This window comes from Somniosus microcephalus, chromosome 13 (assembly GCF_052327205.1).
Source record: "Somniosus microcephalus isolate GS21.2 chromosome 13, FLI_Smic_1.0, whole genome shotgun sequence".
NCBI classification, from domain to species: domain Eukaryota; kingdom Metazoa; phylum Chordata; class Chondrichthyes; order Squaliformes; family Somniosidae; genus Somniosus; species Somniosus microcephalus.
Window position 1 is genome coordinate 93,435,244 of NC_140999.1, and position 14,786 is coordinate 93,450,029.

A 14,786-nucleotide genomic window follows, 5' to 3' on the forward strand; every position below is an offset into this window, starting at 1 on the left:
TTCCAGCTCTGCTTCGACGGCTGGTATGATCGCATAAGGCACTGGTCTGGCCTTCAGAAACTTTGGGCTTGCATTTTCCTCTATTTTAATCGTTGCTGTTATGCCTTTTAGTGTTCCGAGTCCCTCCTGGAACACTTCTTTTGCGTCAGTTAGCATTTTTGACAGTCGTCCAGGTGCGACGTCGTCATCCTTTTTGGCCTCAACCTTGGATTGCCTGTATGGAATGCCAATCTAATTGTATCTTCCGGATCCATTCACGTCCTAGTAGTGGTGGTCCTCCATCTGGCAATACATATAGGTCCATTTTAGGTATTTCCTCGCCTTTGTATATCACTTTCACCCTTATTTTTCCTTTGGGGTAGACTTTTTGCCCCGTGTACGTCTTCAAGACAATCTCTGTAGCTTTCAAGGGTATATGTGAAAATAGCTGCTTGTAGTCCCTTTGGTTTATGACTGTTAGGGCTGATCCTGTGTCCAATTCCATTTTCACTTGGACTCCGTCTATCTTGAGTGTGACCCAGATAGTCTGGTGATCCTCCATTTTGGTTATCTTATGTAGTTTCAGACAACCCAGCTCCTTGCTTCCGGAGTCTATATCACTTTTCTGTTTGTCTGAACTACTGTCCATCACCTTATGTACCTTTTTGTACTTCTCCTGTGGAGATTTCTTGCTGTTGGTTTTCTTCCCTGACCTGCAGACTCTTGCTATGTGTCCTGCTTTTCCACACTGTCTGCACACTTGGTCCTTGAACCAACAATCCTTCTGGTCGTGTGTTGTTCTGCCGCAGCGATAACATTTCATTGGTGCCATATTCTTGCGGTCTCCGTTGTATCTCTGCAGCGCCCCTTGCGGCTGCTTCGTGTGATACTGCCATGCTGAAAGCCTTGTCCAGCATAAGATCCTTTTCTGATAGAAACCGTTTCTGGGTTCCTTCACTTTGAAGCCCACACACAAACTTGTCCCTTAACATATCTGCTAGTCCCACTCCAAACTGGCAGTGTTTCGATAGCTTGCGCAGTTCCGTTAAGTACTCAGCATTACTTTCGTCTTTATGCTGGTTCCTTTTGTGGAACTTAAATCTTTCTGCTATCAGCAGTGGTGTGGGGTTTAAGTGGTCCTGTAGGATTTCTACTGTACTTTCGAAATTCTTATCCACGGGCTTCTCTGGGGTTATTAGGTTTTGCAGTAAGCCATAAGTTTTTGCACCCATGGAATTTAACAAAACCAGTGCTTTCCTAGCATCTGGCACTTCATTCGTCCTGCAGTACACCTCAATGCGTTCCACATATGTCGCCCAATCTTCGACTTCATTGTCGAACGTAGAGATACTGCCACTCTTCGGCATCCCTGGGTGTGATTTAACTGTCAAAAATGGCGTCTCCCGCGCTCTCCCTTCTTCTCCGCTGGCACAAAATGGCGTCTCCCGCGCTTTCCTTTCTTCCCGCGCTCGCCCTTCTTCTCCGCTGCGGCTTCTAAAAATGGCATCTCCCGCGCTCTTCCTTCTTCGCCGCGGCTCAATGGCGTCTCCCGCGCTCTCCTTTCTTCTCCCCGTGGACACTGTTCAGCCCTTGAGCCCTGGCTGTGCTCTGCGCGTTTTCCTGTGCGCCTTTCCCGTTTCCGCTGCTCGGTCCTGAACCCGGCTGCTGCTTTACCCTCTCTCTCTCTGTTTTGTTTTTCCTCGACGCTGCTCGGTTTTCAACCCCCGGCTGCGCCCTGTGCGCTTCACCCTCTCTCTTACCCCGTCAACGCTGCTCAGCTTTTTCTCTGCCATCGGTCGGCTCCAGCCGCCGCTGTCCGGGAAGGGTCTGCGCTGTACCTGTTGCCAGTCTGTTGCTGGATCGTCGTGGCTGGGGAACCAAGCCCAGCTCTCAACAGCCTCCCCTGCGATGTTCACTCTCTGCCGGACGATTGGGCGGTTCGTGGTTGACGCCCGTGCTTCTGGCCTCGACTTTCTTCCACCGCCTTTCCCGTTTCCGCCACTCGGTCCTGAACCCGGCTGCTGCTTTACCCTCTCTCTCTCTGTTTTGTTTTTCCTTGAAGGGAAATGCAGAGTTGCAGGTAGATTCGAATCGACCTCGTCGCCACTGTTAGATCCGTGATTCTGAGAGTATGATGTTTTCCAATAACTACACGGATGCTGTAACTTAACAATCAACAGGTGTTTACTGGAGGAGGGTAGTCTCAAGACTGGGAGTACAGAGGCATGCTCAAGGCTTATATACAGGTGTGGTCACTGCCGGTACTACAGTATACAGGAGCTGTAAAAGTAGTTCTCTCTTAAAAGGTACATACACTACAATCCTGAGGCCATGAACGGGGTTATAGAAATGCAAGTCCTTCTTTCTGGACTGTGAAGGCTTAGGGGCTATTTAATGGAGGTTTTTAAAGTTAGGAAGGGTTTAACAGAGTGAATGGGGAGAGCCGGTTTCCTCCGGTCAATGAGGAGCGGATTCCGAGAAATCTCCTCACCCGGATTAGGCGGGCGGGCCTCATTGTACATCCCATCCAAAGGCCCAATGGGCTTTCAAACCACCACCTTCTGCCTCCGAGGAGCCGAGCCTGACCGCACTCTGAGGCCGCTGCCCGGCCCCCCGCTCCCCTCACTCACCTTGAAGCCGGATCCTCCTCGTCGCTCGGCTCCTCCACCAGATACGGGTCGTCCTGCTCCTGGCGGCTCATGTTCGCGGGGCCTCGGCCTGTGGCGCTCCCAGTCCCCGGCCTCTCTCCGTCCTCTCCCTCTCCCCGGCCTGTGGCGGGCCCCGGCCTCTCCCAGTCCTCTCTCCGGCCTCTCCCTCTCCCAGGCCCGCGGTGTTTCAGAATCAATGGCGGCCCGAGCCGACACGTCACTAGCCCGCGCCACTGAAGGAGGGGCCTGATCCACTGGCGGCGCCACGGATGACGCGTACATTAGCCCGGGGCCGCGAGTCACTCAGGCGGCGCCCGGGACACCCGCAGAGCGGGAGCTGTAGCCGCTGCCATCGAGATCCAGCGGCTCCCTCGGCCCAACCCAGACCCGTCCTGTCCCCCGGGACAGCAGGGTGGCAACCAGATCCCAACACCGACCATGGCCATTCTGTGGATGGGAGACGTGAGTATCAAGAAACATAACACTGCATTAAACAGAGAGAGAATATCAGCATGAAATAGAGAGAATATCAGCATGAAATAGAGAGAATATCAGCATGAAATAGAGAATATCAGCATGAAATAGAGAGAATATCAGCGTGAAATAGAGAGAATATCAGCATGAAATAGAGAGAGAGGAATATCAGCATGAAATAGAGAGAGAGCGGAATATCAGCATTAAATATAGAGAGAGCAAGAATACCGGCAGCGGGCACGGAGGGCGACAATACCGGCAGCGGGCACGGAGGGCGACAATACCGGCAGCGGGCACGGAGGGCGACAATACCGGCAGCGGGCACGGAGGGCGACAATACCGGCAGCGGGCACGGAGGGCGACAATACCGGCAGCGGGCACGGAGGGCGACAATACCGGCAGCGGGCACGGAGGGCGACAATACCGGCAGCGGGCACGGAGGGCGACAATACCGGCAGCGGGCACGGAGGGCGACAATACCGGCAGCGGGCACGGAGGGCGACAATACCGGCAGCGGGTACGGAGAGCGGGAATACCGGCAGCGGGTACGGAGAGCGGGAATACCGGCAACGGGTACGGAGAGCGGGAATACCGGCAGCTCCAAAATCACCTATGAACACAGAAAACATTAAGCAAAATACCGCTGATGCTGGAAATCTGAAACAAACACAGGAATCTGGAGCCACTCAGCAGGTTAGGCAGCATCTATGGAGAGATTTTAAAAAGGAGCAGAAGAAGGGAAGAGGGGAAAAAACACAAGCATGCACACAGAAACTGAAATAGAATGGCCAGTAAAGTGGAGAACAGGAGATGGTTACAAGCAGAATTGAGAATGTGGCAGTAAAGCAGAGGACCAGTGTAAGATGGACCCAGAAATAGAATAAACACACTGATTCTCTTTCCCTACGCAATGTCTCAGTAAGCAGCCAGTGGTTTCGTTGCCAAAAGGAGAAGAACACAGTTAATTGACAGTACAGTTGCTTCCCTCAACATCAGTAGAAGCCGCTCTATTGGTGACAGTTAACTGCTGAAGGCGAGAGTAAAGCACGAGGAGCCATTGGACCAAGGCTTATAAGAAATATGAGCAGGAGTAGGCCATGGGAGGTGCCTGAGGATTGGAAAGTGGCAAATGTGACACCATTGTTCAAGAAAGGGTGCAAGGACAATCCTAGTAACTGCATGCCGGTCAGTTTAACATCAGTGGGAATGCAATGGATGTTGTCTACATGGATTTTCAGAAGGCGTTTGACAAAGTACCACATGGAAGGCTGGTTAACAAAATTGAGGCTCCTGGAATAGGTGGGTCAGTGGCAGCTTGGATAAGGAATTGGCTTAAGGACAGAAAACAGCAAGTTGTGGTAAATGGCTGTTTTTCAGATTGGAGGATGGTCGACAGTGGTGTTCCCCAAGGGTCAGTGCTGGGGCCACTGCTTTTTTTGATATATATAAATGACCTGGATATTGGAATACAGAGTAGAATTTCTAAATTTGTCGATGACCCCAAACTTTGGGGTGTGGCAAACAGTGATGATGATACCAATCGACTGCAACAGGACATAGAAAGGCTAGCAGAATGGGCAGACAAGTGGCAGATGGAATTTAATACAGAGAAGTGTGAGGTCATGCATTTTGGCAGAAGGGAGAGGCAATATACACTTAATGGCACAGTTTTAAAGAGTGTGCAGGGACAAAGGGACCTGGGAGTTAATGTGCATAGGTCCCTGAAGGTGGCAGGACATATTGAGAGAGTGGTTAACAAAGCATATGGGATCTTGGACTTCATAAATAGAGGTATTGAGTACAAAAGTAGAGAAGTTATGCTGAACCTTTATAAAGCACTGGTTAGGCCACAACTGCGTCTAGTTCTAGTCACCACACTTTAGGAAGGATGTGAAGGCCCTTGAGAGGGTGCAGAGGAGATTTACCAGAATGGTTCTGGGAATGGGGTATCTTAGCTACAAGGACAGTTTGGAGAAGCTGGATTTCTTTTCATTAGAGCAAAGGAGGTTGAGGGGTGATTTGATAGAAGTGTACAAGATTATGACGGGTTTGGATAGGCTAGACAGGGAAAGGCTGTTCCCACTAGTTGATGGTACAAGGACTAGGGAACACAGATTTAAGGTTTTGGACAAGAGATACAGGGGGGATGTGAGGAAAAACTTTTTTACGCAGCGAGTGGTGATGACCTGGAACTCGCTGCCGACAGAAGCGGTGGAAGCGGAGACACTCAATGTTTTCAAAGGGAGACTGGATAGGCACTTGAGGGAAATAAACTTGCAGGGCAACGGGGATAGAGCGGGGGAATGGGATTGACTGGATTGCTCTACAGAGAGCCGGCACGGACTCGATGGGCCGAATGGCCTCCTTCTGTGCCGTTATGACTATCTGGCCCTTCGAGCCTGTTCCGCCATTCAACAAGATCATGGCTGATCTTCTACCTCAATTCCACCTTCCCGCACTATCCCCATATCCCTTGATTCCCAAAAATTTATCGACCTCTGCCTTGAAATACTCAATGACTGAGCCTCCACAGCCCTCTGGGGTACAGAATTCTAAAGATTCACTACCCTCTGAGTGAAGAAATTTCTCCTCATCCCAGTCTTTAATGACCGATCCCTTATTCTGAGACTGTGACCTCGTGTTCTAGATTCTCCAGCATTGACTCTGTCAAGCCCCTTAAGAATTTTATATGTTTCAATTAGATCACCTCTCATTCTTCTAAACTCTATGGAATATAGGCCAAGTCACAGAATCACAGAAACCCCACAGTGCAGATAGAGGCCATTGCGGCCCATCGAGCCTGCACCGACACATATCCCACCCAATCCCCATAACCCCTACACCAACACATATCCCACCCTATCCCCGTAACCCCACGTATTTAATCCCCCTAACACTAAGGGTCAATTTATCATAGTCAATCAACCTAACTCGCACATCTTTGGACGTCTACTCACTCTTCCAGTATATCTCCCTGGAAAGGTCATAAATCTACAGAAGGGCTTCTCGGCAGTCTACTCTTGGATTGCCAGCTAACTTGTGGAAGTTCTTTGCCATATTAAGTATGTTCCAGTGTATTACTGAGACTGGTTTGTCTGGAAAAGATGCATCAATCTCACTCCTTCTGTACAATAGCCCAATATCACTGTTGAGCTGTGAGAAGTAAAATCTTTACCAAGATATTGTTAATCCACTGAACACTGTGATTCTTAAGCTGGTCCACCCTGATCAGATGAGATCCATCTGTAGGAAGTCCCGCCATATATGTATTGAACTCACAAGTTCCTTTGTAAAGGAAGCAAAACATTGACTTTCTTCTCTCTATCCCTTAATGAAGATTCTCTTTTTCTCACTGACTCCCACAGCTACCTGGACTACACTTCATCCCACCCCGCTTCCTGTAAGGACTCTATTCCATTCTCCCAGTTTCTCCGTCTCCGCCGCATCTGTTCTGACGATGCCACCTTCCATACCAGTGCTTCCGATATGTCTTCCTTTTTCCTCAACCGAGGATTCCCCTCTACCGTGGTTGGCATGACCCTTGACCGTGTTCATTCCATTTCCCGCACTTCTCACCCCTTCCCCTCCCTCCCAGAACCACGATAGGGTTCCCCTTGTCCTCACCTTTCACCCCACCAGCCTCCACATTCAACGGATCATCCTCTGCCATTTCCGCCACCTCCAACGTGATCCCACCATCAAACCCATCTTCCCCTCACCTCCCCTTTCAGCATTGCGAAGGGACCGCTCGATCCGCAACACCCTGGTCCACTCCTCAATCACCTCCAACAGCCCCTCCATTCCCCACGGCACCTTCCTGTGCAAGCACAGGAGATGCAACACCTGCCCTTTTACCTCCTCCCTTCCCACTGTCCAGGGCCCCAAACACCCCTTCCAGGTGACGCAGCGAATTACTTGTACTTCTTGCAATCTAGTATACTGTATTCGCTGCTCATGATGTGGTCTCTTCTACATTGGGCAGCCCAAACGCAGATTGGGTGACCACTCTGCGGAACACCTTCGTTCAGTCCGTAAGGGTGACCCTGAGCTTCCGGTTGCCTGTCACTTTAATTCTCCGCTCCACTCCCACTCTGAACTCGGCCTCTTACAGTGTTGCAATGAAGCTCAACGTAAGCTCGAGGAACAGCACCTCATCTTTCGATTAGGCACTTTCCAGCCTTCTGGACTCAACATCGAGTTCAACAATTTCAGACCATAACCCCCCCCCCCCCCATTTTTTCAGGTGGCAGCTGTTGATGATTCTGCCATCCCCATTTTCAACATTTTATCTCTCCTGAATTCAATCCTAGCACAGACTGTGCCTTTAATTCCTTCCCCCCCCCCCTCCTTTCCCTGCCTCTGCACCTGCTTAAAACCTGTTACACCTGCAGCTTTTTCCAGTTGCGATGAAGGGCCCCAGAGCTGAAACGTTGACTCAGTTTCTCTCTCCATGGGTGCTGCCTGGCCTGCTGAGTGTTTCCAGCATTTCTGCTGTTATTTCTCTTTTTTTCTCTATCGTTTGGCTCTCTCTCTCTCCACTTTATCCCTTCCTTCTCCGTGTTATTATTTCCTTCTCTCCATCATTGACATTCTTCTACGTGACCCCTGTTGTTGCCACTTGCTGAGGGTCACTCCCGAGGTGGACTCCTTCTGCTGAACCCCACCGAATGTCTCAGCATGTGTTTCCGTTTGCTTCCCCCCAGCAGGAGCGATAACCGATCAAATCACGAGACTCAATCAGTGAAAGTACAAGTAACTCGTGCTTTCTGGTTGTTTCTTCCTGTGTCTAAGAAAAATTTAAAAGAAATTTAAATTCCTTAGAATAAAGGGTGGAGGACTGCAGAAGCTGTTAGTGAGAAGTGCTGAGCAACTATACCACCCTTGTCAGCATTAATGCAGTCTTGGGAATGTTAAACGGATAAATCACTCAAATCGAACCCAGCCTGATGGGTTGACTGGCTGCAGGAGTCCTACACGGAATGAGTTTGGGAGATGTCAATCCAGTTCACACAGCAGCAAACTGCCCCAAATCTGGCACCAACCTGCACTCACTCAACAAAGGTCAGGGAATGGCTACTGTGAGAAATGGTGCAGGAAGAGACATCTGACTAAAGTAGAGGCTGAGGTTGATTTCTGAGACAGAGTAACCCATGCGATACCTGACCTAGCAGCCGGTGGCGTTAATACTGGATGCTTGAAGTGTTCACTGCTGTTCTTTATGCTGATGAGCCTAAGATTCAGGAACAAATAGGTTTAAAAAAAAAAAGGAAATCTTTGAGCCATCTGAGAAACTCGCTAAACAATCTGTCCATCGCTTAGAAAGTTTAGCTTGAAACTCTGCATTGGGTTTGGTGTGTAATTGTATCTCCTCGTCTTGTTTCAGTTGGAGCCCCATATGGATGTTGACTTCATCAAAGAAGCCTTTTCCGCAATGGGACAAAAAGTGGTTGGTGTGAAAATCATTCGAAACAGAATTACTGGGTAATGGCACTTCACTTATTCAGTGTTACACAGCAGAGCATATGTACATATTTACACTAGTGCATTTTCCATTCACTGATGTGTAGAAAGTGCTGGACTTTCTCTGACAGACTTTTAGTTTTTGATGAGACCTTTACAAAGTACACGGTATAGCACAGAATCATATTTAGGTTTTGGGGGCTGTTTGTGATAATGTTGAATTGTCTGTGAGCATCCCAGTACTGAAAGACAGGCTCACTCGCCCATGCGCCCCCCCCTCCCACCTCCCCGGGCTCGCCCTCTCCCCCTCCCACCTCCCCGGGCTCGCCCTCTCCCCCTCCCACCTCCCCCGGGCTCGCCCCCTCCCACCACCCTGGGCTCACCCCCTCCCCTCCCCCCTCCCCAGACTCGCCCCCTCCCTCCCCTCCCAGGGCTCACCTCTCCCCCCTCCCTGGGCTCAGAGAAGCAGTGTGTCAATTTAGAGACCATGGAGGGGGTCGAGAGAGGTGGTGCTGAGGTAGAGCTGGGTGTCGTCAGCTTGCATGTGGAAACTGACACTGTGTTTTCGGATGATGTCACCGAGGGGCAACATATAGATGAGAAATAGGAGGGGGCCAAGAATAGATCCTTGGGAGACACCAGAGATAACGATTCGGGAGTGGGAAAAGAAGTTGTTGCAGATGATTCTCTGGCTACGATTAGATAGATAAGAATGGAACCAGGCGAGTGCAGTCCCACCCAGCTGGACGATGGTGGAAAGGCTTTGGAGCAGGATGATGGAGTGTCAAAGGATGAAGACAGGTCGAGAAGGACAAGGAGGGATAGTTTACCTTGGTCACAGTCACAAAGGATGTCATTTATGACTTTGATGAGTCCCGTTTTGGTACTGTAGCAGGGACGGAAACTGGATTGGAGGGATTCAAACATGGAGTTGGGGAAAAGATGGGCACGGATTTGGGAGGCGACAACATATTCAAAGACTTTGGAGATGGGGTGGTAGTTTGCAAGGATGGAGGGGTCGGGTTGTTTTTTTTGAGGAGAGGTGATGACGACAGACTTGAAGGAGAGGGGGTCAGTACCTGAGGAGAGCGAACCGTTAACAATGTCAGCTAACATGGGAGCCAGAAAAGGAAGTTGGGTGATCAGCAGTTTAGTGGGAATAGGGTCGCGGGAGCAGGAAGTGGGTCTTGTGGACAAGATAAGCGTGGAGAGGTCAAGAGGGGAGATCAGAGAGAAACTGGAGAAAGATGCGAGTTCAGGGCTAGGGCAGGAGGAGGTTTCCTTGCCCATGCTTGACCTGAAGCCATGAGACTTCATGGAGTCCAGAGTCAATGTTGAGGACTTCCAGGGCCACTCCCTCCCAACTGTATACCACTGAGCTGCCACCTCTGGTGGGTCTGTCCTGCTGGTGGGACAGGACATACCCAGGGATGGTGATGGAGGAGTCTGGGATATTGACTGAAAGGTATGATTCTGTGAGTATAACTGTCAGGCTGTTGCTTGACTAGTCTGTGGGACAGCTCTCCCAATTTTGGCACAATCCCCAGATGTTGGTGAGGAGGACTTTGCAGGGTTGATTGGGCTGAGTGTACCGTTGCCATGTCCATAGCTGGTGCCGAGGTCGATGCCGGGTGGTCCGTCCGGTTTTATTATTATTGTTTTTCATAGCGGTTTGTTACAACTGAGTAGCTTGCTAGGCCATTTCAGAGAGAGTTAAGAGTCAACCACATTACTGTGGGTCTGTAGTGACATAAAGGCCAGTCCAATACCTAAAAACAGAATATCTGGTTATCGTCACATTGCTGTGCGCAAATTGGCTGCCACGTTTCCTACATTACAACAGTGACGACACTTCAAAAGTACTTCATTGGCTGTAAAGCACTTTGGAATATCTTGAAAATGTGAAAAGAGCTCTATACATGCAAGTCTTTTCTTTACCTGAAACACTAACCTTACCTTCCTCTCTCCACAGATGCTGCCAGACATGCTGAGTGTTTTGGCAGGGGCTGGGTGGGGTGTGGTGGGGGGAGGTTGTGGGGCGCTGGAAAGCGACAACTCAGCTCTGCTAAATGTTGGTCAGGACTGTCCTGGGGGTTTTTGCAGCTTGGTGATATTACAGCACCTGGATCGAACTCTGCCAATGGGCTGCTGAATGAAGGCACTGGACCATACAGATGAGGGAAGGTGTGAGCCCTGATCTGTGCTGAGCTAATGGGTGTCTGCCAAGTTGGCAGTTGGGGTGCTGCTGGGCTAGAGAGCTGGAAATCCACTACAAACGCTGCATCCCTGGAGACCCCACTGGAATGTATGCTGCTGGATGAGGACAGAATCGGGCTTGGTGGTGATGCCACCTGTAGTTCAATAGACTGCTGATGCACAGTGTCTGGGCTTGCAGAGCAATAATGAGAAGTACCCAAGTGCAGCTGGTTGGTGTGGAACTGTACAGAGGCGCGAGTCAGAAACCTCGAGAGGAAAGGAGAACATTGGGAGAGAGAGGAATATTGCACCGCAATGCTGATTGAATTGTGTTCTCCGGGTTTACAGGCTCCTCAAACCTGCGTCACTCATTGTAGTTTGTTGTTTGTGCAGAGGGCCGGCTGGGTACTGCTTTGTGGAGTTTCCTGATCAATCGAGCGCTGATGTCGCGTTACATAAACTGAACGGAAAACCACTCCCGGGCTCCAATGCTGTAAGTCAAGATCCCTCACTAACTTTTCAGCTGCTTTTTCTCGGTTGGCATTCCGGGAGACCGTGTCGTTGAGCTGCTGATCACGATGCTGCGCCTGGCTCCCTTGCCCTGGCGGCAGGCTGGTAAAAGTAGCTTTTGGTATGTGTGTGTGATTCTGCAGCGGTGTAAACATCAGGGAGCAGGCTCTCACACACCCTCTCTCCCAATCCTGAAACAAGAACTGATACAGATGCGGCTTTGTACAAGGCCGACAATCCCCTCTTGCTCGAGGATCGCCCTCACCTGTGGGGCGATGGGACTCGGTTCAAGGCTGCACTCTCTGAGCTCCTGGCGGGTGCCCAGTGGAGGCCAGGCACTTCCCCACAGCAAAAGGCAGAGGGAGAGAAAAACTGCAGGATCCATAATCCTACTGAGCACTTCTATCTGTGGGAACCTGGGATAACTGCACCACCCGGCTGCATTCCTTGAGCTTGTTTGGTATTCCACAGGGTCGGGCTGTGAATGCAGGGTGGGAGTGGGGCCCCCTAGAGCAACAAGTCTGCTGAGGATGTTGGGTGAAGGGAGGTGTGACCAGACGTACTGAGTCCTGAGTTTCTGTCGTGTGCATTAATACAAACTGCCCCATCACTGCCGAGCTGTGGCATTGTGATGATTAAAGGGAAATGAGAAGCTGAGGCAGTGTTTTGTGCAGGAAGTACTCTCCACTTTTGTAGAGAGAGAAGAATCTACTCCTAAAAAGTGTTGGACTTTTTTTTACAAAAATACTAACCTCCCTTCCTGCAAAAATAGCTGGAGAAGATTTAGCAGATGCAAGCTGACAAAAATATAAATGGACAGGATATATAAATTATTTAAAGAAAGGAGTTCTGTGGAGAATGGATGAGATTTTGTACTCTCGTTTCTTCCCTACCACAGACGTCCTTTCCCATATATGGATTTATTTTTTGTCTGCTTGCATTTGAAGAATCTTCTCCCTGTTCTGAGTGTTTAATACCAGATCCTCTCACTCTATAGGCCAGTTCTGTGGCCTGCTTTTCTTTGCGTCCCTTTGTGACCTGGTGTGGAGCTGACACTGATGCACACCTGATGGTCAATTGTTTCCTTCTGTGCTGACATTTCTAGGATTTAAAGAATATCTCAGTAGAATTTAACAAGACTTGTAGCCACTTCCGCGTGGCATGAAGAGTCACTGCCCTTAATGTGCAGGTGTGAGCTGTGCTCCGGGCTGGGGCGTAGATCAGTGGCTGCACTCCACTATGTACATCTCGAACCTCTTCTCCACGATGAGCACTCAAACTTGTAGATTTAAAATCAGCCAGAAGCCAGTACTCCCATCTACCCCTCTGACTGTCCCTCTTTAACACTTTCTTTCTACCTCTATCTACCTTTCTGTCCATCATTCTACAACAACTTGCATTTATACAGCATAGTAAAATGACCCAAGCCTCTTCACAGGAATGTTATCAAATAAAATTTGACACCGCGCCACATAAGGAGATATTAGGACAGGAAAGAGGTAGGTTTTAAGGTGCGTTTTAAAGGAGGAGAGGGAGGTAGAGAGGCAGAGGGGCTTAAGGAGGGAATTGCAGAACCTAGGGCCTGGACAGCTGAAGGCATGGCTTCCAATGGTGGAGCGATTAAAATCAGGATGCAGAGGAGTCCAGAATTGGAGTAGTGCAGAGATCTCTAATGATTGCAGGGCCGGAGGAGGTTACAGAGATAGGGAGGGGGTCGAGGCTATGGAGGGATTTGAAAACAAGGATGAGAATTTAAAAATTGAGGCGTTGCCACCGGGAGCCAATGTAGGTCAGCAAGCTCAGGGTTGATGGGCAATGTTCTCTTTAAGCTGCGCAGCCACGCAGGACTCTGCAGGTCCCGCGCTGCCGGTGAGCTGGCCTTTAAATAGAAAAACCATGCATGTGCAAAATTTTGAATGGCCCAAGCAGCCCTTAAAAGGTGGTTGATGGGTGAACGGGACTTAGTGCGAGTTACAGAGGTGGAACCACTCTACCATTGTCCCCCTATCTACCTACCTCTGCTCCATCTGTCCATCACTCTAGCTTTCTGTCTATTATAAATTGCCGTCTTCCTCATTCGTGGTCTTTGGTATTCTCCTTTCTAATTGGTTATTTTTTTAACTTCACCAATCATTGCAATAAACCTTACTCTGCCCCCACCCCCCGACCCGCCAAAAGGTATTTTGTGCCCAACCACATTGCCATAAAAAATATTTCTCAGGTGCAGGCTCCACAACACTACTTTCCTCCTTTGGCCCCTCCCCAGGCTCAGACTGGGAGGAAAACCTTTGATGATGGTATTGCTTGAAATGGTAATCCTGAAGTGCAAGGATTATTCATTTGCTCCTATGAATAAAATGCCAGCAAGAGGTTACCTGCTCAGACCCACCAGTACACTGTGCCTGGTATTGTTAAGGTGAAGCCCAGGGCTAAAATCTTTTCATAGAAAGGTTGAGGTGCCACATTTGTTCGAACAAGTCTAATTTATTGGAGCAGTACTGGTGAAAGATTAAGTTTTCCAGGTGTTTAATGTGTTTTCTTAATTTTACAGCCGAAAAGGTTCAAGTTAAACTATTCTACTTATGGGAAGAATCCTGATGGAAGGTAAATTGGTTTGTATGACTGTCGCACATGTTCGTGGAATGTTGAACGGGGTGGGGGGGTGCTCCTGACTTACTGGAGGTTAGGGGGTTGTTCAGTGATTCTCCAGAGAACTGCGGTGAATTCGGAGGCTGGTCCCGAAGTCCCTACCATTGCGGCATGGGGCAGCAAATCAAACCGCGTCACTCTCCCCAGACAGGTGACAGTATAAAATACTTCAAATTATTGTCAGGTAAATTAAAGGGAAATTCTAGGCTTGGGTCAGCTTTATCAGTTCCCTTTGTGACCTGGAAGACTTCAAATAGGTCACCTTGATGTATCCTCTTTTCAAAGAAACCAAACCCAAAGCCATCTTTCCTACAGGCACTGTTCCTCCACAGGGTAATAATATCCAGGTTTCTGTCGGGTGGTGAAGCCAGCATTTGTTTGAATACAATACTCCCCAAACCCCTCCCACACACACTGCTCTTTTCCCATTGTAGTGTGGTCTTTAGTGCTGACCTCTGGTGGCCTGACATCACACATCACTGGACTGATCTGTACCCCACCACAAACCTGCCATACCTTCAGGCCACTCAGCAATAAATAATGTTAGAATTGAGGCCCGAGCTGTTTTATTGCATCAGATAGTCATTGATTGTGCATAAGTTGGACAAATCCTTCACGGGAGGGAGGAGGTTCAAACATAAGAATTTCTATTGGGAAAAGCCACTGGGTCCAAAAAGCCTATGCCTTTTCCTAGATGGCCCCCAACAAGACTGCTCACTTCACCAATCATCCCTTGTAACATCAGCTGTGATTTTCTTCCTGATTTCTCTTATTCTTGACTTTCTAACTTTGGGTTTGAACCTTTCACCACAGTGAACAGTTGCCTGGATTAGCTTTGGCTGTTCCTTCGTAATGAAAGCTTAAATTCGG

The 14,786-nt window shown here is 49.2% G+C and overlaps 2 protein-coding genes across 3 annotated transcripts in view; one reads left to right on the plus strand and one right to left on the minus strand.

Annotated features, from left to right (window-relative positions):
• Positions 1-2,872, minus strand: part of eapp (e2f-associated phosphoprotein) — a 43,177-nt gene extending 40,305 nt beyond the window's left edge. Inside the window, exon 1 of one of the 2 annotated variants that reach the window (XM_086005142.1) lies at positions 2,610-2,872. In XM_086005142.1, the coding sequence (XP_085861268.1) occupies positions 2,610-2,680 (71 nt within the window). In that variant the 5' untranslated portion in view covers positions 2,681-2,872. The remainder of the gene's footprint in view (positions 1-2,609) is intronic. The other variant, XM_086005144.1, reaches the window with a different exon arrangement.
• A 41-nt stretch (positions 2,873-2,913) lies between these two features.
• The window catches only part of LOC147108493 (tRNA selenocysteine 1-associated protein 1-like), a 172,574-nt gene continuing 160,701 nt past the window's right edge, over positions 2,914-14,786 (plus strand). The window contains exons 1-4 of the mRNA XM_086005145.1: positions 2,914-3,089; positions 8,485-8,582; positions 11,151-11,250; positions 13,819-13,871. Coding sequence (XP_085861271.1) covers positions 3,066-3,089; positions 8,485-8,582; positions 11,151-11,250; positions 13,819-13,871 — 275 coding nt within the window. The 5' untranslated portion in view covers positions 2,914-3,065. The remainder of the gene's footprint in view (positions 3,090-8,484; positions 8,583-11,150; positions 11,251-13,818; positions 13,872-14,786) is intronic.